Source organism: Malaya genurostris, chromosome 3 (genome assembly GCF_030247185.1).
Source record: "Malaya genurostris strain Urasoe2022 chromosome 3, Malgen_1.1, whole genome shotgun sequence".
NCBI classification, from domain to species: domain Eukaryota; kingdom Metazoa; phylum Arthropoda; class Insecta; order Diptera; family Culicidae; genus Malaya; species Malaya genurostris.
The window spans coordinates 53,695,694-53,719,978 of NC_080572.1; the positions used below are offsets into that span (position 1 = coordinate 53,695,694).

Sequence of the window (24,285 nt, forward strand, 5' to 3'; positions counted from 1 at the left end):
CTGTGCCGGGCAAAACCAGACAAAAAAGTGAGGTTCAATCGGATACATAATTTTTTACTTGAAATTGATACATCGGATACATAATTTTTTACTTGATTGTTGAAACATACCTGAATATTGATATCTTTATTTCGATTGTACTTCTTTTTACTGAACTTACCATGAATCAAATCAAAATGTTCATTATATGTAGCGAAGCAATCAAATAGGCTTCAAGAAAGACTCCAAAGCCAGTTTCAACATCGAGAATTTGGTACTGCAGGGCTTGAAGCTTCGAGATACACTTAAACCTGCGTTTACGTGAACCTTTTTTACGTTACCTCTTTTTACGTAACTCTTTCTATGAATAAAATCCCAAATACACCGAAACCTCCATTTACGAACTAAACGGGGGCTCGTGAAAAGAGGTAGTTCGTAAAAAAAGTTATTTGGAATTTACTTCGTAATAAAAGTTTTGTGTAAGGAATGTGGAAACCGCGCATCATTTGTCTATTTTCGCAACGGATGTGAAGAATAAGTACAAGAAAATGATGTTTGGGCTCGTTTCAAAACCCAGGATGGCGGCTTCCGGTTTATTGACATTGCTTAAACCCCCTAACAATATGGGTATCTTCGGAACGGAATTGATGAGTAGATGTTGGAAAACGATGTTTGAGGTAGTTCTGAAATTCAAGATGGCGACTTCCGGTTGATTGATATTCCTGGGAAACCCTTGCAATATGGATATTTTCGGAACGGGACTGATGAGTAGATGTCAGAAAACGACGTTTGAAGTGGTTCTGAAATCCAAGATGGCGACTTCCGGTTGATTGATATTTTTTGAAAACCCTTACAATATGGGTATTTTCGGAACGGGATTGATTAGTAGATGTTAGAAAACGATGTTTGAAGTGGTTCTTAAATCCAAGATGGCAACTTCCGGTTGATTGATATTCCTTGAAACCCTTACAATATGGGTACTTTCGGAAAGAGATTGAAAAGTAGACTTCGTAAAATGATATTTGAGGAGATTTTGAAATACAAAACAGTGACTTCCGGTTTATTAGTATTTTTTTGAAAGTTTTTGCCATATTCCTTGAACTTGGTATTCCTTTAAAACACTATACCGGAGGTCACCTCATTGAATTTTGAAACGAGCTCAACATCGTTTATTGGTATCCAATATGTTACGAAAATTTCTTTGTTTTGAGGGTTTATAAGGCATATCGATAAACAGGAGGATGTTATATTGGAATTCAAGACGACACCAAACATAGTTTTGCGGTATCTGTTTATTAAATACTCTTATTGTGAAGGTTTTTAAGGAATATCGATAAAATCGCCATCTTGAGTTTTGAAACCACCTCAAACATCGTTTTCCGACATCTACTCATCAAATCCGTTCTAAAGATACCCATTTTGTTAGGGGTTTCAAGGAGTATCCATCAATCGGAAGTCGCCATCTTGGATTTCAGAATCACCTCAAATATCGTTCGACATCTACTCATTAACTCCGTTCCGAAAATACCCATATTGTAAGGGTTTCCGAGGAATATCAATCAACCGGAAGTCGCCATCTTGGATTTCCAAAATACCTCAATCATCATCATCATTTTCCGGAATCTACTCTTTAAACCCGTTCCAAAAATACTCATATTGTAGTAGTTTCCATGGAGTCGGAAATCGCTTTCGATGTATGCCAAAACCTTTTTTTTACGAAGTAGGTTCGTAAAAAAAGTTTACGTTATTTGGGATTTGATTCGTAAAAAGAGTTACGTAAAAAGAGGTAACGTATAAAAAGTTTTCGTAAACGGAGGTTTGGGTGTAAATGAAAAAAAACTTTTTTTGCGAACCTACTTCGTAAAAAGAGGCTTTGCATACAAAGAAAATGATTTCCGGCTTATTTATATTCCATGGAAATTACTACAATATGGATATTTTCGGAACGAGTTTGATGAAAACGATGTTTGAGGTGGTTCTGAGTCCCAAGATGGCGACTTTCAGTTTCGCGAGCTATTTGTTTGGGAGTGCCACCAATAGCATCAAAGGGACCTTTTTCATGGGATGTTGAAAAAATGCCATTCTGCGCCTAATTCATACGTTGACTGGAATCTACACAGGCTTGCAAAGTCTTTTATTTTTTATTTTTGTATTGTGCTGCTGCTCCATCAAACATAAAATAAATTTTAGAAAAGTTTGTAAATTGTTTCATAAAATCTATCATCTATCTATTTTGTAGATGAATAACTGAACTGCAATTGTATCGAGCGTCATTACCTCTGATATGATAAATATGATGCTTACATTTACCATTTTATTGTCTTTCTTATAGAAATCTTCAAATGGATGTATTGTTGCTTGAGAATTATTAATATGATATCCTTGAGCAGAATTTTGAATAATAAATTAATAATTTTCAGAAAATTCACAGGAATTTTATCTTCTTTTAATGAATCTTTTTTATTCCTTAGAAACGATGATTGTTATCTGCAAATAAAGTCATAAGTTATGAATTTGTCAATTTCATCAAAAAGGTACAGAACAAAATGTTTGAAATTTTTTAAATAGGGTTTTTGAATCTTTTAACTCAAACGTTTCCCGACCCCTGATTTGAACCATCATTATTACTGTGGAATTCTTAAAAAACTGGTCATTGAATAGAAACAGGAAAGTTTGTTCGAACGTAAACTATCAAAGTCTACAAATCAAAACTCCCTGTAATTCCGAAACCGGAAGTAAATGGTAGTACTTTTCATTGTGCTCCGCTATCTAGCTTGCATTTCACTTTCATGTTACCAATCGTTATTTCCTCGATCCAATCATGATCGTAATTATCTGTATTGACTGCGTGCAGGTTTAGATCGAACTTTGCTTCCGATTAGTCTTCTTCGTATTGTTTTGCTATTGCAATTACTGTTTTGACGAGATTTCTCTCTTTACCATGGGGCACCTTTACAAAATTCGCCGTGTGGAAGAATGAATAGATCTTCATTGTGAATATCTCGAGTTGTACTAAACGCAACAACATAATTCATTCTCCGTGCTATCAGAAATATGATCAGCAATTTGTGAATCTCATCACGACGTTTTGAGGCAGTCAGTCTCGATGTTCAACTGTTCGAGTACAAAAGGTAAGCCATGATCAAAAATTCACATTCAGTTTCTGAACACTGGATCTGGATTCTAGAGACGAATTTTAAAACTGAATCCAGAAACCTGGATTCTGAATTTGATTTCAGGTTTGAAATTAGGTTTCAGATTTCAGTTCCAGAATTTAGGTCCAGATTACAGGTTCACAACATAAAACAATAACTCTGGAACTTCTGGATTCTCGAACTGGTTTCTCGACTGGATGTTGGAACCGAATTTAGTTCCTCAATTTATGTTCGGTATTCAAATCGAGAATTCTGATTTAGGATCTCAAATTCAGAAATCATGAAAAAATTCAGGATGTGACTTTAAGATCTGTAACAAAATGTTAGATCTGAGCTCCAACGCTGAATTCTAGAACTGACTTATGAGCAACAATTTAATTCCTGAATTAAGCTTTAGAGTATATTTCTAAAGAACTAAGTTTAGAACATGGATTCTGGAACTAGATTTTTAACTGAATTTAGCTCCTTTATTAAAGTTCGGAAGTTCATAATTTATTTGTAGAACTAAAGAATGAATTGATGAATCTGGATTCCATAACTAAGTTTAGCAACTGAATTCTGAGCCTGTCCCAGATTTCGAATACAGTTCTTGAATTCAATTTCAGAATTTTGGTTCTGGTGTGCTTAAATGAATGATGCCAAAAAGTACTCAACATAGCAAATTCCGTGAATCGGTACTTTTTAGAACCATTAAAATATTTCTAAAGAATTATGCGAAGTTGACCTCTGCTGAGTATCTTAGTCTACAAAAATAAAACTGTATTGTTTACTGTTATTTAATTTTATTTATGTTTGTCGTCTAAAACTCGTACTTTAGTATAGATGCACAGTCCCAATTCTGGAAGCGAAGCAGGAAAAATTGCAAAACTCACATTATCAATCATCTAATACGATCGATTATCTATATTCGGAAGTAGAAATTCGAAAGTATTCACGTCACTAAGTCATGTCTCTGACATTGCCCTTCCGTTTTTTTCCTTGAAGTTTTCTTCATAGGGGAGCGGGTCATATCGCCGAAAGCCATTTCGCCAAAAGTCGTTTCGCCGAATGCCATTTCGCCGAAAGTCGTTTCGCCGAATAGGTCATTTCGCCGAAAGTCGTTTCGCCGAAAGGGTCATTTCGACGAAAGGGTCATTTCGACGAAAGGGTCATTTCGCCGAAAGGGTCATTTTGCCGAAAGGGTCATTTCGCCGAAAGGGTCATATCTCCTACATGTTATGTGTCCTGTATAACTGATGTGGCGTAGCCGCATTAGATATTTTTCATTTTCACTTAATAAACGGAAAATACCACATACATTTGCGTGGTAGATACACCTATACAATTGCTTTGATGCTTAGTAGCTAATAGTCAAATAGTTTTCTTGGGAACTATTTTCTGAGGTTCGTGAATCAATCTTTATTCAAGAGTACAACAATCAATCATTATTCAAGAAGTACAATGGTTGGTCAACAAAACGGACGTAGACGCTATCATCTTTCAATATCAATTCTAATTACGATTTCAAGACGTTTTCAGCATTCGCCGAAATGTCATTCGGCGAAGTGACCCATTCGGCAAAATAACCCTTTCGGCGAAATGTCATTCGGCGAAAAAACCCTTTCGGCGAAATGGCTTTCGGCGAAACGGCTATCGGCAAAATGGCTTTCGGCGAAATGACCCTGATCGGAAATTCGAAAGTATTCACGTCACTAAGTCATGTCTCTGACATTACTCTTCCGTTTTTTTTCCTTGAAGTTTTCTTCATAGGTGTTATTTCCGTCTTGTTCCTTCTATTCTTATGATGATGATGATGATGGCCCCGCCCAGAGATGCCAGATCTGCAGATTTGTCTGTAAATCTGCAGATTTCGTACATAGTACTGAAGACATTTTCTGTTGTGCAGACTTTTGGAAATCTAGTCTTTCACTGACTTTCTTAAAAAATTTACAGACATTTGAAATTACCGCGAATTTTTAACTGGTAAAAATTCAAATATCTTCAGACAGGGTTGCAAAAGTCTGTACATCCGTAAAAAAATCTGCAGTTAGCTAGTATATCTTGCTGGCAGCAATTTCTCTATAAAGTATGAAACGCTAAACTGACTTGGCGAGCAAAAAAAAGGTCGCGACAATTTCAAAAGTCTGTAAATTTTGACCGAAAGTCTGCGAAAAACTCGATTTTTAAAAGTCTGCATAACAAAAACTGTCTGCAGCACTATGTCCGAAATCTGCAGATTCACAGACAAATCTGCAGATCTGGCATCTCAGCTCATACCCCTACAAAGGTGTGAGCTGGACGATTTATCTAAATGATAATAAATATTGCATCACATATTTGAACCCGTTAACTAAATATAAAACGATCTGGTTAATCCAGCAGGTATAGATTCTCCTTCTAAAGTACAACTGAACCCAATATCTTTGTCAGTATCAGACAGTAATTCACCTGGTCCTTCCCGCCGGACCAATTCATCACTACAAACATCAGCTACGATGGAGGAACGAGACTGCGGATGAGCAGAGCCAAGCCCAATTCCATCAACAACTTCCGATCCCGATTAGTTTCCGAAATAGTGATTAGGTGAAATTCAAGAAATCTACAATAATTACTAATCGGCTGTGTTATTTCAACAGGTTCACCAACCAAATCAATACTTTGATTGATCTGTTGTACACTATTTATGAAATAACTGTTTATTTTTTCTGGTATCACTCACATTTTTTCTGGTTTTTGCTAAGCTATGTGTAGGTTTTAGTAATTGTTTAATAATTTTCCATAACTCCTTGCTGTTTTTCTGATTTTGATCGATCTTCATTTGAACATATTCATGTCTAGTCTGCTTCAGGGCCCGTGAATAAATGTTTCGTGCATTGGTATAGGCACGCCAGTGACGTTCATTGTTAGTTCTACAAAACCTCTTGTACTGTTGATCCCTCTCTCGTTTTAATCGTAAGAGGTCCATTGAGTACCAGCTACTCGAGCTGTTCAAAATAATGGCGTTTTCGTTTTTAATTTGCACTACACCGGTGCAGTGCTACACTGAGGCATGAATAATCGAACAAAAATGACGAAAACATAAACAGTAACCATTGACTACAATAAACGATTCCATTGCACAGTGCTACACCAGTGGTATTGGTGCAGAAAAAGTGTAGCACTGGTGTAGTGCAATTGGTAACAACGAACGGTTTCAGTGCAGCTTTCGCTACATCAGTGTAGTGCAATTTAAAAACGAAAACGACATAACGTAATTTTCAGTTACTTATTCTAGTAGTACACTTTTTTAATACGCCTGTAAGAATAGATGCCCTGCGATCCAAATTTCCAGTCAACTGCGTACAATACAAGCTTCTTGACACAAGGCGGCATGGCTTGCTTTGAATATTTTTTTCAACATTTTATTTTCACTATATTTTTTCCATCTCTAGGGGTACTCGTTGTGGAAATTGCAATTGTCTCGTGATCTGAAATCTTGTAATCGGTCTCCACACACGAATAAACTCCGTCAAATTTGGAATATACGTGATCTATCAAAGTTCTGCTATGTCTCGAAATTTTTGTAAATCCTGCTTTGCAGATCTGTATGGCTTTTTCTAATGTTAGTTTCTAGTCACTCAATAGTTTCTCACACCCCTTTTGTCTGACAATTCCGAGGACGATCTGGTTCTTCAGAAATCGGTCGTTTATATCCATGCTCTTGTATATTGTGATTTAATAGTTTAATTAGAAAACCATAAAAAACTTTCACCCGGCAGTTGGTCTGTTTTCAGGCGTTTTGTAACGGGAAGCCTTTGAATGTTCCGATGACATCTGGACCACCTGAATATCTAAAGCCTTGGTATTACATTCCTATAGGGGAATTTGGCCTTCGGTTTCAATAGACTTCGCAGCCTATTCAGTGAGTACAGAAACATTGCATGGCTGGTGCTACGGTTCTACTAACACTACGAATCCTTCCAGGTCGGGGCTCCTGATTATCTGGTAGGTCCTTTATTCCGGATGCTTGCTCGAACCATGTATACTGTTGAATCCAATCCTTCCAAATTTAGACTTTTACAGAATTGTTTTGAATGGGTATATGTTCAGGCGGTTGAATACAAATTTAGCATTAGACCGAATGCTAGGTTAGGTACAGATTCCTGTCGAGCACTGGTCATTTTCCGTGAATAATTGACTCGATACAATATAGAATCTATGAGTCCGTAAACAAATGCGATTTTGGGTGTTTCGCAACTTTTTTATCGTACTTTTTTTTCGCGGCGATAAAAAAACACACTTCTGACACCATGTGTCTTTATTATGTCTCTTGATGTGAGGTGAATTACAGTATGTGAATGTATGTATATTGAGCTGATCGAACACCTAGAATTTATCGAAATATTCTATTTTCATTGAAACAAGTGCGTTATACTAGAGATCCATAAAAGAGATTCTAGTAGCCGAAAGGGCTGCCAAGCATGAAAACAAGCTGGCCGAATATAATACGGTGGTAATTGTGCCGATCAGGTCTATTACACTGCCAATCGTGAGTGACGTTACGATCTGGAAGTATTCAACACATAAGTATTCATATAATAACGTAAACACACTTTTATCAGTGAATATACCGACCTGTGCCAGAAAGAGCATACTGCTTAGCATTGACACATCTGCTCCAAATCCTCGTTTCTGCGTGCAAGGCACGTATTTTCCTAACACCACCTCAAACTGTAAAGAATTTGTTCGGTTATCATTGGAACTAATTTTGATTGGGGAATATCTTACCGAATTTTTCGTATGATATTCTGAAATCAACAAATAAGGTAACGAATATATCGTAGCATACTCAATTCCCATCGTAACACAGCAAATGAAAACGGAAAATTTCTGCTTGATGATGGCTGTTGCAAGCATTCCAGCACCGTTCAGCAACAGAGTTGCGACATAGACAGGTTTCGCTCTAAAATGAAAGTCCGTTACTCTTTGACAAATTCTGACAGGATGGAAAGACAACCGGAACTTTTTAATCACACGCTCGATAACAATGGAATAACCGGAACTGCTTAGAATAAATACTCCCATGCCAAGACATCCAAAACGAACACCTTCGTTGTATGATTCGAACTCACGAGAATCTTTTGCGGCCTGAGAAAAACAAAAGTTCATTGAAAATATATTAACGTTTGTGGTTATTTTTACACTTACTGTTACGTCGCCGAGAAAAATCTCTTGTCCAACAAAATCAGTGAAATACAAACAGTAGCACAGATAGCCCAAAACCGAGAGGAACTGGGTGAAATATAGTATTTTCAATGCTTTTGGCATAGCAATGAGATTAGTGAAGAACTGTTTGACTCCCGGTGGCCGTCCGTGATCATCGTCGTCGATGATTCTTTCATTGCTTTTAGTAGTTTCTGTACTTACACTAGTGGCATCATCACTAACCATGGACATGTAGCAAACACGTTCTTTTTTTGCTGCCTCAAATACTGATCTAGTGATAGGCCGAAGCAGCTCGTCCTGTTCCAGTAAAGGAAGTGGAACTTCTCGAAAGCTTGATAGTGATACAGCTAGTCCTACAACGATTGCAATGACCACAGCACCGAATACAGTGGCTTCGTTTGATCCTAGGATATCGCCAAGATTCGTTCGAGACCAATCGAAAGAACCCAACATGTATCCAACGAAACCTCCCAATCCTCCTATCATCAAAGCTACACTCAGCGCTTTCGGATGATCGTCTAAAATAATGAAAACTCGATTAATAGATAGTATATATGAATGTTAAGGTGCCAATATTTTGAGGTCATCTCTAATTTCGTAAAGGTGTAGTGCTCAAAAGTTTAAGCACCTCAAAGATTTTCTACGCAAAATTTCAGCTAAATCGGATATGGTAAGAGGTGCCATTATTATCGCACCGACATCGAAAATTATTTTGGATGCCAAATGTCTTCAAATTCGTTTTTTTTTTGTTGAGGAAATTCGACTCTCTGGAACTTTTGAGATTTCTGAAATAGAACTTTTTTTTGATGCCGAATGTCTCATATTACATGAAACGTCAAGATTTTGTGTTGTCTCAAATTCTTTGTTTTGAAATCTTGACTCTTTAACTTGATTTTAAGATTTTTGTAATCGATTTTTTTTATTCCAAATGTCTAAAAATTGCGTGAAACATGAAAATCTGGTGTTATTCCGAGAAATATTGGTGGTTTTTAAGATCGGTGATGGTGATTTTAAAAATCAAAAATCTTCCAAATTTAGCCGCCGGCCGGCACACCATATCAAATTTAGCTCAAATTTTGAATAGGAACTTTTTTGAGGTGCTTAAAGTTCTGAAATTAGAGATGATAAAAAATGGCACCCTCATGAACATATTGAATCGTATGCTAAATAAAACCTCTGATACACATATCCATGAAATAAGTCCGTGCAACTCCGTTGCAAGTTTCAACATTATAATCAATTAGAATCATGCCCAGTATCGTCATCAGAATCCCCCACCGAAATCCACTTAACTGTTCAACGGAACCGACGTCATCATCGCCAAAGTAGATTCCAATGTTTTTTCCACGAGGTAGAATGATCAGCCCGAGAATCAATCCAATGCCCAGTCCGAGCAGGACCGGTCGCCGACGGCCCCACTGTAAGCAAATATGATCACTGAAGGATGCGATGGCCGGTGCGAAGAAGAATCCTAGGGTCGGTGATATGGCCCAAACCATTGTCATGAAGGTGTGACTGAGCCCGAGTTCGAGCAGAATCGGCGTTACGAAAGCAGTTTGAGCGGCGTAAGTAAACTGGATACCAACAAACAGCAATGTCAGACGGATCAGTTCCCAGCGGGTTTTGGGGCTAGAATAATGTTTGGAACATATGCAATGCAATTTAACACGACAGGTCACAAACAGCATCACCAAAGCACAAGATGATTAATCGGTTTGGTCGGTCATGCGACTACCGTAACATTGAATACTGTTTTATAGCTTACCGAAATAAATGTGAGTAATCCTTGCTTTGAAGCTTCGCATGTTCGTATCTCTTCTTCAGTATACATTCCATCAGCTGAACATCAGAAATCGGCATTTGGGCGGGAATGTTCCTGCCACCGTTATTCATTGTCACCAATCTTAAATTAAAACTAAAGTACCGAAAATCTCTACGACGGACTGAAATCCTATCGACAGTGACAGGCTATCGGCTTGGATTGAAGTCAATCGCCCCAAGCGGATTTAGATTAACTGAGTAGCTCTATACGGAGACAACGTGTATAATCTCATCAATTAGTTATCTGTGGCTGTTGATAGCGGCAATCGATTTTATTAGCATACGAATCAGAGATATCCATCTGATAAGCAAATAGTACCGTATTTAATGGTAAATTTAAAACATTTTTCAAAATTCGGCTCATAATTAAATAGATGTTTTGAATCGTTAGTTCATGTTATGTATACTAAGATTGACATCTGGAGGTTGGAAATGGAAGTTCACTGCTAGGCGGGTTCAATTTGATTTGCTTTAAGTACTAATGAGCCGATTGTGAAACGTGGAAAATCGATACCCTCACGTTTTTTTTTGTATTTTTTCTACGTTGATAGCGTGGATCTAAGGTTTTCGGATTTGATAAATTTTAGTTTTGAGGACATTTGCACGAATGACTTGGCAAGAGTTTTATTTCTTCACGACCTCGGTCGGTCACATGTTCCGGTTGCAATCAATTTGACTGATATTGACTTGGACATGCAACCATATATGCCAGACTTTGCGCCATTCGACTATGACTTGTCTCAATCAGTTTAGATATTTTTTACAATAAAACTTTACTTTATATTTATAGACTGAGAACCCAAAGATAATTTTAGTATAGAATAATTGCATAAGAACGCAGGTTCAAGTCCTGCCTCTGAACGTATCTTTTTCTAAAAAAAATCTTTTTTTCTGTGATTTTCTCATTTATTTGGGTTCTTCAATATATGTTTCCACTCAGTCATTGCAAAATAGTGAAACCTGTTTCAACTCTTTCACGACCATAAGATGTGCAGGACAAAACATGTCAGTACAAGACGATATTTTTGCTATTGGGGTGTGTTAAATTAAGAGAATATCACCAGAAAACTACAACGATCAGCCCCATGGGGTTGTTCGAGCCATTGATGTGGAACAAGGCAACTAAAATTTCTAATGATCTACAATCAAACAGTTCAATCAATCGTCACACTTTTGAATCCGCAATTGCACGAGAGTCTGCTTAGATTGATCTTGATTAGGAACCAACACCGAACATTGTTTGTCTTGCTTTGAAATTGTTTTATAGCTGACGAAATTAGATCAATATCCCAAATGTATGCAATAAAATCTTTTTATATACTTGCGATACGGATTTCGATATTTGACCTTCTCTTCGCCAAGCTTGTGTTCAAGTTTTGTATGCATTCAGTTATTTTTATTGCGTTAAGTTTCTCTACCATTCTGCGATTTCGGTTGGAGCGATAAACTATTTCTCATTATCAATCGAGTTCATCTTATATAAATTAGAAATTAATGTTAAGCACTCAAAATTTACCCTTGGTTAGTTGTGAATTTCTCAGGCGAAAACGACATAACATGGAATTTCATCCGAGCTTACATGACATAGGATAAGAGCATACCAATTAAAGCTTCAAATCGTTTTATGGCACTTTTTGTCTGATTGTCTAGCAATAAACTACCTCTAGCATGCTACGCGTAGGACTGAAACGTTAGCCATAATTCGCTTCTTGAGTTTTTGATTTGCACCCCTATATAGAAAATAAAGATGTGTTTCACATCAAAAACATAGCAGGGTGCGTAAGTTTGCTATGATTTCATGGAAAATAGTTTTCCCTATGATTCTTAGAAATAAATAAAAGAAGAGTTGGGTTTATTATATCGTAATTTAATTTATTGCTTTAATTATCAGAGTAGTGAAATAAATAGTTAGTTATGGCCTACTACGAAACGATTTCATGTACTTGTGGACGGTGCACATAACACATTTTTATGTGTTCTATTTTCTATACGTCATTTTGCATAAACTTTTTTGTGCAATAAAGATTGATAGTTCTTTTTACTTATTCGTTCAGAAACACATTTGTCGCCTTGGATATAGGTTTTCTTGACAATCAGTAAAAAAAACATCGATTTAATAGTAATTGAAGAATCTATAACGATTTTTTTAGAAGGAAAAAATATTTCCCTTAAGCGTTAAGGGGTTAACCTTAGTAAGCTCTTCGGGGTAGATTTGAACCGCAGTAAAATGAAGCAAAGAGGAAATTTTGACCTAGTTCAAGGGCTACTGTATTTTGTGTCAAGGCGTCTGTTGGACTTCCAACAGTACCAAAAAACATGGAAGTGGTCGGAAGCGATCTGTGAGAACGCTTTACCTACAATCATGAATCAAATAAACATAGATTTCCCAATGTAATAGTAATGTAGTTGAGCAACTCGTGACACCAAAAGCACCGTCTGGTGGAGAATGGGTGCGTAAATGCTCCTAAATTGCATGCATAAAGTTGCCTGCGTATTTAACACAACCGCAGTAGCTAATGGAAAAAAGTACACCCGTTTCTCACTAGAGGTGCTGTTAGTGTCACCGTACTGTGAAAAATCTATGTTTATTTGATTTATGCTACATTAAGATGAAAGTAACTCGTAATCCCGTTCGGAGCATGAGAAAAATGGCAAAGTAGGCTAATGTATCAGAATCAACGGTAAGAAGAGTTGTGGAATATGACATCAAAGAAAAATCTAGAGCACGACTTTTCACTACTGACATAAACAAAACAGCTAGAGTGGAGCGAACTAAGAAACGGCTTAGTAATCTGAAGAAGAGGTCCACCGTCATTCTTTTTACGGAAGCTGTTTACTGTCGACAGCGTGTCCAACAGTCGCACCAACCGGAATTGCTTTTGAAATACTGATTTTAAATTTTAAACTCAATTCACCCTGTAATTTCGGGATAGGAAGTCGGATCCGGGTAAAATGCTACGACAACTCATGGAACCAGCGATGCCAACCCTACGGATTTATCCGTAGATCTACGGATTTCAGTGTTTTCTGCGGATCTACGGATGAGCCTTTTAAAATCTGCGGATTTTTCCTTATCTCACCGGAAATTTTCAGTTTTCGCATTATTTCTACGGAGAATGATAAAAAAGGAAGTCGAATTATTTCGCACGAAGTACTTAGTGTGGCAGGCTATCTGTGGCTGCAGTAAATTCGGCAAGCCACAAATAACGACCGGCACCAAATAAAGAAGGATGCCTCCAAAAGTTCGAGTTGCCCTTCCTCCGGTCCCACACAGATGATACTCTGTTTGGGCCGGATCTGACATCGTGCCGTTATGCGAAACCGATGATGGAGTGACTCCATCCATCGAACTCATCATAACTAGACCTAATAGAAAAAATCGGAGCGATTGTTAAGGGAGTTGTTTTATCTTTCGTCTGATGTTAAAATCAATACTTCAAAATTTATTAATTAAAGTTAATCTATTCGTCTCCGATCACTCAGTTTTGGAATCCTGTCGTTATGGCTTAGAGCTTCAAGCTGTTAAATTTAAATATACGAGTATAGGTTCACTTGAAACCAAATCTACGTATTTTACTTCAGGGAAAGTTGGCATAACTGCATGGAACCATTACGCCTTTCATTTGAAACTAAATTATTTGAATATTGTTCTGCCGTTTACGAGAAATTGAAGTTAATTCCGTTTTGGAATATACGAGTACATCCGAAACCAGGAGCTGAGATCAATGTATTTGGTCATCAACTAACCTGTCCAAATGAAGAATTAGACTGAAATAGTTGAAAGTATTTCACTCGATTTGTCAATGTCGTGTATAGGAGCACGATCTAGAAATTAATTTTTTGTAAGACTTTTGATTTGAACCTAAGCTTGTAAAAATTGGTCGAGCAGCTCCTGGAGAAATCGAAAGCGATTTTACATTTTTGTACATTTAGCTCTGTTACTCCGAAACCGGGAGACGGATCCGGATAAAATTCAAAAGGCAAAAAGTAGTTGTATTGCACAACCGGTTCACTAATTGTTCTGTACAAACCATTGAATCCATTGGTTGAGCTTGAAATTGAATAAGTCCTAGCTGTCATGTCAAATAATTCGTTTTTTTATCGGTCGAACCGAAATCATGCTAAAAATCTAGTAAGACTGTAAAAAAATTACAAATTGGCACTAGTAATATAAACTGACATTAACTTGGAATAGAAAAGAAAACGCAGCGCACAAAGCATTTATTTCGTTAAGCGTAATTTTCGACTTTTCTTTTTTTTTTACTCGACGAACGAAAAGCTCTGTTGCAGACAGGCCGAGAATTTAACTTTTCATTCCCCTGGAATCATCAACATTGAAAAACACTTCAAAAGCAATAGATTTATTTTCCGCCCTTCCTTTTAGAGCAGCAAAATGTCAGAAACAGATCTAGATATTTTCACCTGCAAAAACGTCTTACATTCGTTTCATCGTTTGATTCTAACACCGTATCTGATTTTTTTGGCTAATGACAGAAGTTTAATGGAGGATTAAGATATTTGAAGTGAAGACTCTTGAAAGGTGATTCGTCTTGATTTGAAGCTGTCCTGTAGTATTGAATAACACTTGTATAGCAGTTCTCGTGTGTCTACTGATTTTTATCCAATTCTGTTGGCCGACCAATCACGATAAAATAGGACCAATTCAAACACCGCCGAAATTGCAATACCAATCACATCAAAGCTTAACTTCAGCCTCAGTCATTTGAATCGATATTGCGTCCTATGATCAGATGCCGTCAGCTGCGGTCGTTGCATAACGGACTGATGGTTTTGACAGAAACAAATTAAGATGTCAAACAGCATTTGCGCGCCGCACAATCGTGCAGGATCGACACAGAAACACAGTTTGATTTTTTTTCCATTATTTGTCTATAGCTAATGTACACTTAGAAGTTTTATTTTTGTTGAGAAATTTTGTACTCACAGGTTTGATTCAAGTTAAACTATTAAATTAACATCATAATATCAAGAAACTAATCACTGCATTTTCATTTGACTAGAGAACATTGAGGAAATTTACGAACGCAAGCGATGAACACTGCTATTTTTTCGACACTAAAACATCTCAGCACTCGACTCGACGCCAATTAAAAGTTTCTGTCATTAGGTATCATGAACAATTATGATTCAATAAAACTTCATTTAAACTAGAAATATCATTTAATTCCTTCGTGAAATATTTGTTGTGGGGTCGTTTATAAACAATAAATACTATAATATTGCGTTACTAGAAATGCATTATAAACAAAAATATCATAGACTACTGAAGCAATTGCGATTCGTACGATTTACAAAAGATGGCATCGTCACCAGCAGCGTTCGGGTAAGATAGTCAGTATTCATGTGAAAGCTTGGCACATTGTTACATTCATAATGCGATAGTTCTACAGAGTTTTTCCAGAGAAATCGTGGAAAGCGTTATTCTCTTTCGTCAATCCTTTGGTACGTAAATTAACGTCTCGTGAGTAACTCAAACGGTTCGAAAGTGGTAATTTGGACTCTCTGGGAGGACGACTATTTTGAAGAATTTGAGGTTTCGTTGTGTGTGGATCCATGCCAGACGCAAGGAGTGCTTGCATGTATTATTGAGCGTGACACCAAAAGTTTGTTTTCTGCACCTAAAACCAATATTTGAAAATTATGATTTGAATTTTAGAGATATCGATCACAAAAACATTTCAAACACTCAGATCGTGTTATCATTCGCATTTCGGACGTCGTGGGGAGCATTCGCCTTCAACCAGCAGCAGCAACAACAGATTATCAGTAATCGCATTCAGCTTCTGAATACTGTATTTAGAGTCAGGAACTAAATTTTGGATTGGATTCTAGAGCTGAACTCTGAACCTGGATTCTGCTTTACCTGAATTCTTAACTTTATATCTGGTTTAGAATTTAGTTTCTGAAATTCCAGATTACAAGTTCAGATTTTAAAACTATGACTGATTGTCTGTCCCAGATTTCGAATTAATTTCTTGAATCCAGTGCCAGAATTGAGTCCTGATCCAGAATTTGGGTGTTGGTGTGTATAGTTATATTATGACAAAAAAGTACTCAACAGTTATAAACATAAGAAAAATTTCGCAAATCGGTTTTTTTAGAACCATTGTTTTTTTTATCCAATTAAAGAGATTTCAACCTTAATGTGGAAATCGAACCCTGGTGGGCTGCATGAAAGGCATCGACTAACCTATCACACTACTCCCGTCCAACTTAGAACCATTAAAATATTCCCATTGGGTTAGGCGAAGTTTGCTTCTACCTAGTATTTGAATATTCAAAAAAATTGTTTCGTGTTATTCAATTGTATGCACCGTTACAATTCAGGGAGCGAAGCACCGAAGCAACAAAAGTTTCACAATTATTGAAAACATCCACTTTATTGCTGCTTAAAAGTAAACTTCGTAAGCTGCTTAAACTAACGAAGTCCCTTTATCCGTTAAAGTGTGAAGCATGAAAGAATGCACTGACCTATGCACATACGCAACGTTAGATCATCAAAATTTTTTTTGACCTCTTACGACTCTTCAGAAACTCGCCTTGAAAGGAATAAATTCCAAATTCCAATTTTATTATGCTTTGACAGTCAATTCATGTCGAGTATCAACAAAAAAAACAATTCTTGTTCTGTCCTAATTTCTTGAGTGGCAAAGGAAGGAAGGAATTCTAATGGGGTTGGATAGGATAATATAAAAAACCTATTTTAGTTCACCTAGTGGTGTATTGATGACTTTCTCATGTGTAATATTGTGGTAGTCTATTCAAAAATTTGCTCTTCGATTTTTGAAAAAAACCAAGAGATTGCTTGTGCATGAACTAGTATAACATACAGAATAAAACAATACTTTGCTCGCGTAGGTTTCTTAAGAAAACGAAGTGGGTTCACTATTATATGCACTTCCGGCACCGGAACCCGAGAACCGGTATAATCGAAGTCGGCTCGTACGGCCACCAACTAACATGACGTACAAACTCTACTAGTTTTTAATCAAATTTTGAAGTTTTTTTACAATTTTACCATCACACTCTAAACGTCGATTTAAATACCTGTTGTATCCGAAAATATGCAGTAATTTTTGGTAGGACCATAAGACCTTTCATTTCAGCCTAAGATTGGCAATAACGGTTTTGAGCCCAGTTTACAACATTTTTCACGGTTTTTGTTCCACCAGTTTAAGTGACGGTGTACAATATTGAACACACTTTACCCTATAACTTCGGAACCGGATGTCGGATCCGGATGAAACTCAGGAATTTCGTATGGGACCTTTCATTTGAATCCAAGTTTGTGGGAATCGGTCAAACCATCCCTGAGAAAAGTGAGTGAGATCCATTTTGGTATATATGACCACTATTTCCGGTGCTTCCGGAACCGGACACCGGCAACCAGGATAGCCGGAATCGGTTTGTTTAGTTGCCTACTGATAATGACTACCGATTTGTATAGTTTGGAGACCAGTTTAGAAATATTTTTACGTATTTTGTTTCGCCGGTTCAAGTGACGGTGTACTATATTGAACACACTTTACCTTATAACTTTGGAACCGGAAGTCGGATCCGAATGAAATTCAGGAATTTCGTATGGGACCGTGAGACCTTTCATTTGAATCCAAGTTTGTGGAAATCGGTCAAACCATCTCTGAGAAAGTAGAGTGAGATCTATTTTGGGATATATGACCACTATTTCCGGTGCTTCTGGAACCGGATACCGGGAACCAGGATAGCCGGAATTGGTGTTTTTAGTTGCCTACTGATAATGACTACCGATTTGTATAGTTTTGAGACCAGTTTAGAAATTTTTTTACGTATTTTGTTTCGCCGGTTTAAGTGACGGTGTACTATATTGAACACACTTTACCCTATAACTCCGGAACCGGAAGTCGGATCCGGATGAATTTCAGGAATTTTCTATGGGACCAAGAGACCTTTCATTTGATTCTAAGTGGGTCAAAATCGGTTCAGCCATCACCGAGAAAACCTAGTGAGAATATTTGACACACACACACACACCACACATACACCACACACATCACACACCACACACAAACGCACACACACACACCACACACACACTTACTTTCTGATGAGTTTTTAAAATTCAAACCATCATGACAGATAACGATACCAAAAAATCTTCAGAGTTAGACTCAAAACCATTTCAAATTTTTCGTCATATTAAATCATGGCCACACGAACCGTTTTGGATGGCGTAAATAATGGCAAAAAAACTTTTATGTGAAACTTTCTTCGACTTCTCATGAAATTATGCGACTATCACCCGTTTAGATACAAAAGAATAATTTTATGGTTTCATAAAATTTTTCTTTCCGATCCAAATTGCAGTTTCGGAATTACAATTAATGAGGGATTGAAATTTCCAACTGTCACATGAAAAGACGGTCATTGAAATAATTTCAAGAAAACAAAAATTACCGAAGAATATTCATGCGAAACACACATGTCGATTGATTGAAAAACTATCATCTCACTGTTAGGTGAATTATGTACGTTTTGATTATTAAGGTCTGAGGCCAGTGTGTTTTAAGGTGTTTTAGAGGGCTATTTTCACGCTTCAAATCTGATTTTCTCTGAAACGGTGACGAGTATAAAAGAAAAAACAATTGACAATCTTTTAGAAAATTTGTTAAGATTATGCTGTGAAAATTTCAGAATTTAGCGGTCGGGAAAGTCTTATTTCTGAAGGAAGAATTGCATAGCTGAAAACGCAACTTTCAATTTGTTCATTAAATATCACGCCTTCAAAGGCATGCATCAAAATATATCCTGTCAATGTCTAGATAATTTAATTTAGATGCGATTAGTGCATACACACATAGGTGTTGTCGCGATAAAAATTGAGTGAACGTTATATTTGTGAAGGTAAGTCGATTTCTATGCACGCGCCATTTTTTCTGCTCCAGTTTCCTGGTAACGTTACGAAAAATGAGAGAAAAAATCGGCTCAGGAAGGCTACCAAACAAGCGGTAGCTTTATTGGATTTTATGTGATGTAGTCAAACTTGTAATACGCAAAGCGAGACACGTGGTTATACGCGACCTACTGGCCTCAGCCCTTTATGTGATGTATTCGATGTTTTCCTTTCGGCGAAATTTCTCTTTCGGCGAAACGACCGATTCATCAAAATGAACTATTCAGCGACATGACGTTTTCGGGGAAACGAAATGATCCACTCCTCTCTGTAGCCACTCAATCAACCAAAAAAGCATATTTATCATCAGGTCGTGAATTTAATCCAAAATTAGACTAAATCGAAGCTGTCCAAACCAGCAGCAGAATACTAAAACTCATTCCAGAACTCACCTCATCAGGTTTGGTTGTACATAAGCTTTCAGGTTACTGCCAGTGTTTGCTGCTGATGATTGTTACCGGAAACTAAAATTTCATAATGATATGAAAATAACCCGACATATTCCATTAGCAAACAAAATAAGTTCCCATCAGAGCTAACAGCTAGTTGGTCAGTTGGTAATTACCGGGAATAGAGAATAACTTTGATTCTATTGCAGCGTTGTAGGTGCGCACGACGTTGATTAACTAGCATAAACCGAGCCATATTTTACACGAAACTCAGCAGGATTTTTTTCCGACGTGTACAGGATATTTCGGAATGCAAAAGTGATGCTTAACTCCAACAGTCCGTCGAAACTATTTTCCATCTGCATAAATTAGACAGGATATGAAAGGTAGGATACGCAAACAAAACTTAGCAGGGAAATTAATTATACAATAATAGTGTATGCTTCGCTGCCGCTGTGAAAGTTTTCCACCAAGCAAATTAGTTTGAATGAAAGTCAACATTTTAGTCGCATGTGTAGCTTATTAGGTGATGAGATGAATTTGGGAAAAATATTGAGCAAGAAACAAATGTGTACACTGCGTCAGTATCATAACATAGAACGAATCACCATATAATACATTAGTTATTTGTTCTCTATTATTTGAGCTATGAAATGAAAGAATGGATACACAAACCTTTTTCAAACTCCTCCTTTTCTACCTCTATTTTTTTATTTCCAATACTTTACCTTATAAAGTTATCCTTTTGAAATTCCATTAAAACAGCAAAAAAGTTTTATGCTGAAATTATTGCGAACTAGGAAACTACGATTGGTAACTGACGTTGGAATGAAAATTTTAATTATGATCAACATTGTGAAAATTATGAATAGACGGCATCCTCCAGGGATGAAAAAAAAAGAGTTCGTCTGGTTCTGGCAGGCCAGTCAATATGAAATGGTTTATGAAAAGCGATTCTCACTTCCCCCCTCTCCTTAGTTCACGATGAAAATTTCACGTGTTTTGCCGAGTCCGGTCAGGATTAGCTGCCAGAGTGACGAAAGGAACGACGAAGAGTTTTTCGTTTATTTGCCGACATCTACAAACACGGTAACCGGGCACATGGTGGTAGGGGATGGAAAAAGCGGTAAAAAATTTGTCGAACACAAGCAGAAATTATTGCTGCGGTTGTAAACAAGCTTTTGACATTATTAATTTTCAATAAAATCAATTATCGAACACATCAGAAACATGCAAGCTCTGAAATTACAAAACATCATTATACTTGACCGGTGCTGTACTTTCACCGGAAAATGCAGTCACGTACTGGTTCATCTGAAACGTTGCGACGGAAGCTGATAATACGAATCTGTTCCCGATAGGTTTGCTTGTAGATGAGATTAGATTTTTAAGTTTATTGTTATCGCTTTCAAAATTTGACCTTTGAGGTATTTGATATTTTCAAACATGAATAAAGAGATAATATCGGTGTGTGCATATGTTTTACGTATACCAAGTCCCACTGACTGACTACGGCTTATAGAAAAAAACAGCTGATTTATGAATACATGGAAATAACATAAATTTCAAAATCAGGCGGATTATATTGTATTCGAATTCCGACGACCCATTCCATATAAAGTGTAAATTTTGTTTCGAGTTAATCATTCTTTCGATCACAATTGCAGAGACTTATCATTATCATTATTCGTTTTGTTTTGCCCCAGTTTTGAACTTTCGGTCGTTTGCAGGGGGTGGCATTCTACCTACATTTTAATTTAAATGTTATACATTTCGATCGTTTCACAATCAAAGGGATGAGATGCAGATGCCTATTTCTCATTGTTAACTTTTTCTTTCGAGAATTACCATGTTGATTTTATATTTGAAGCTTAATTCTTCGCATAAGTTCCAAGCCAAAAGGACAAATTTTCGTTTGATATTGAAAAAAAATTTGGTGCGGGTATAGCGTGACGGGTAAGTCGATGCCTTCCACGCAGCCCATCTGGGTTCGATTCTCAACCTCGCACATAGGGTCAGAAAACTTTTCTGGCTCGAAGAGGCGAATGACCTAATGGTTATAGAGTTTTGTGAATGACCTAATGGTTATAGAGGTTTTTATAATCGAAACAAAAAAAAATATTGAAAATTTTGACCAAATTTCAATAACAACTTCGTAATAATCGAAAGAGACGGTAACCGAAGAGAGGCTCTCATTTACAGTTAGGCCCTTTTGTCGTGGGACTATCGAATTAGTTGTATTTTTGCACAATAGACGAATTTCGTGCTATATCGAACAAATGTTGGCTGCATCCTCTCAGGTTTCAATAAAACTCTCTGTACAGGAAGACTTTGTTACAGAAAGCCACTTTTCTGATTTTGTCTTTTATCCATCTAGTGGTGTTATGCCTTTCTCGTATAACTCATGTTTTCATAAATATTACTAAGCGATTCTTCGAAAAACTTTTATTTGAAAAATTCTGTAAACTTGCCTCACAACTTTTTAAAAAATTGTAAAGGTTATGCTAGTGTATGCTCAAGAAAACTGATTTGTTGAATAAGAACAAATCAGTTTTCTTAACCATACACTAGCATAACCTTTAAAATTTTTTAAAAAGTTGTGAGGCAAGTTTACAGAAGTTTTTAGTTTTCTTTTGAATTTTCGCTCTACATGACGGTATAAATACTAAACGCACCTTACCATGTTATTCTGAAACCGGAAGTGGCATCCGAAAGAAAACCAATAGCAATTTATGAGATCATAAAACCTTTCATTTGAGTCTAAATTTGTGAAAATCTACTCAGCCGTCTCAGAGAAAATGAAGAGAGTTCCGGGTTTGAGTTTTTAACCACTATTTCCGATATTTCCGGAACCGAAAGCTGGGAACCGGTAACAAAGTCTTGGCATTACATTCCTTTTGTGGAATTTGGCCTTTCTGTTTCAACAGACTTCGCAGCCGATTCTTAGTGTACAGAATCATTGCATGGCTAGTACTATGGATCCTACTCACACTAAGAATCCTTCCAGGTCGGGACTCGAACATACGACAACTGGCTTGTAAGACCAGCGGTAACACAACCTATAAATTGAAACAATTTTGAGCCGTTTCGTTATTACGTTTTCTGCATTATCGCTCTTAATGACAGGTTGCAATTTCATAAACATTTCACCCTATATTTCCGGAAATAAAAGTTAAATCTGGATAAACTTCTACATCAATGGTAGTCTGATGGAGCACAACACAAAACTATGCAAGCCTGTTAGATTCCACTAAGAACGGTTACAACCACTTTTGTTGGTTGAATTAGTAGATGGCTTTTTGTCTTTCTCATACAGAAGGGTTATGCAATTATTGTGAAAACCGATTTTTGAGCCAAGCCATTCGACTCAGCTCGACAAACTGAGCAAATGTATGCGTGTGTGTGTGCATGTATATTTGTATGTATCAAAAATGTGCACCCGATTTTCTGGAGATGGATGGACCGATTTTCACAAACATAGATTTAATTTAAGGTTCTCTTGGTCCCATTCGTTACTATTGAATTTTATCCGGATATGACTTCCGGTTCGCGAGCAACGGGGTAAAATGTGCAACAATATGAAGAAAAAGTGCACTCGATTTTCTTCAACTAAAATACAAATTAAAAGCGTTATTGTTCCATAGGTTGCTGTTGCATTTCATCTGGATCTGACTTCCGGTTCGGGAGTTGCGGAGTAAAATGTGCAAAATGATTAATTCATGCTCATCCAATTTTCATAAGCGTAGGTTCAAATTAAAGGTCTTACAACCCCATATAACCCTACCAAGATTCATCCGGATACGACTTCCGGTTGCGGAATTACAAACAGATAGTTAGGAAAATTTTATTTTCCGGGGCGTGTTTTGCCATTCTCATACAGAAAGGCTATGCAATCACTGTGAAAACCGACTTTTTAACCAAGGCCCGGAGGGCCGAATGTTATATAGCATTCGATTCAGCTTAATGGACTGAGAAGATGTCTGTGTGTGTATGTGTGAATGTATGTAACAAAAATATATACTCTCTTTTCTCGGAGACTGAGACACTTCGATTCAAAAGAAACCGAACCGATTTTCACAAATCTTGATTTAAATTAAAGCTCATATTGTCTCAAAAGCTTCTGTGAATATTCATCCAGATCCGACTTCCGGTTCCGCAACCACAGGGCGACTAAAATATAAAATGACTATACAAAGCCGGTAAGCAACGGTACGTGCAGGCACGGAAGAAGAAAACACTACACGCTCCACAAACTATACACACACCGAAGCTGATTACTTACTCACTTTCCTCAGATATAGCGTGACCGATTTTCACAAACTTAGGTTCAAACAAAAGCCTCATGGTCCCATACTGAGCTTTAGAGTTTCATCCAGATACAACTTTTGGTTCCCGAATTATAGGGGGGGGGGGCGTCGTATCAGGCGTCAACAGAGTGCCGCATACTGTTCGTTTTGGACGCGGCAGGGTGCCGTTCTTTGAACGTGCACACTTCTGAACGGAGTTGCTTCACTGTTTTTGCCATCACGGTTAGAGTTCGACTGATAGAGCTGTCAAATTTTGTCTGCTGACTCACGGGTTACTATGATTGATGTAGTATGGGTAGTTTCGTCAGTGCCGGTAAAGGTTTGATTTGATACACTGAAGAAGGTAGCAAATTTCACACCGAAATACTGGTATCTGGGTCTATTACTACCTCGTGACGTTAGTGGCGTAATAGTAAAGACTCTTAAATATAGTGGAATTGAATGGAAACAATCATTTCTTTTTGATCGAATAGTGTATGCAGTTTAAATTAAACTCTATT

General features: G+C 37.1%; 1 protein-coding gene across 1 annotated transcript; it reads right to left on the reverse strand.

Moving 5' to 3' along the window:
• Nucleotides 1-7,526: 7,526 nt before the first annotated feature.
• On the reverse strand, nt 7,527-10,343 carry LOC131438838 (proton-associated sugar transporter A-like). The gene is made up of 7 exons (XM_058609168.1): nt 10,084-10,343; nt 9,493-9,947; nt 8,301-8,836; nt 8,110-8,240; nt 7,881-8,055; nt 7,728-7,823; nt 7,527-7,658 (listed from the first exon to the last, which is right to left on the reverse strand). Exons 1-7 carry the CDS (start codon nt 10,209-10,211, stop codon nt 7,527-7,529), a joined length of 1,653 nt encoding a protein of 550 aa, XP_058465151.1. The 5' UTR covers nt 10,212-10,343.
• Nucleotides 10,344-24,285: the final 13,942 nt, after the last annotated feature.

Coding starts and splice junctions, on each gene's coding strand:
- LOC131438838 (XM_058609168.1), bottom strand. CDS start 10,211: ATGAATAACGGTGGCAGGAACATTCCCGCCCAAATGCCGATTTCTGAT. Junction 8,837..9,492: donor CATGGATATGTGTATCAGAG/GTTTTATTTAGC, acceptor TCATTATTTTAG/ACGATCATCCGAAAGCGCTG. Junction 7,824..7,880: donor AATATCATACGAAAAATTCG/GTAAGATATTCC, acceptor AATTCTTTACAG/TTTGAGGTGGTGTTAGGAAA.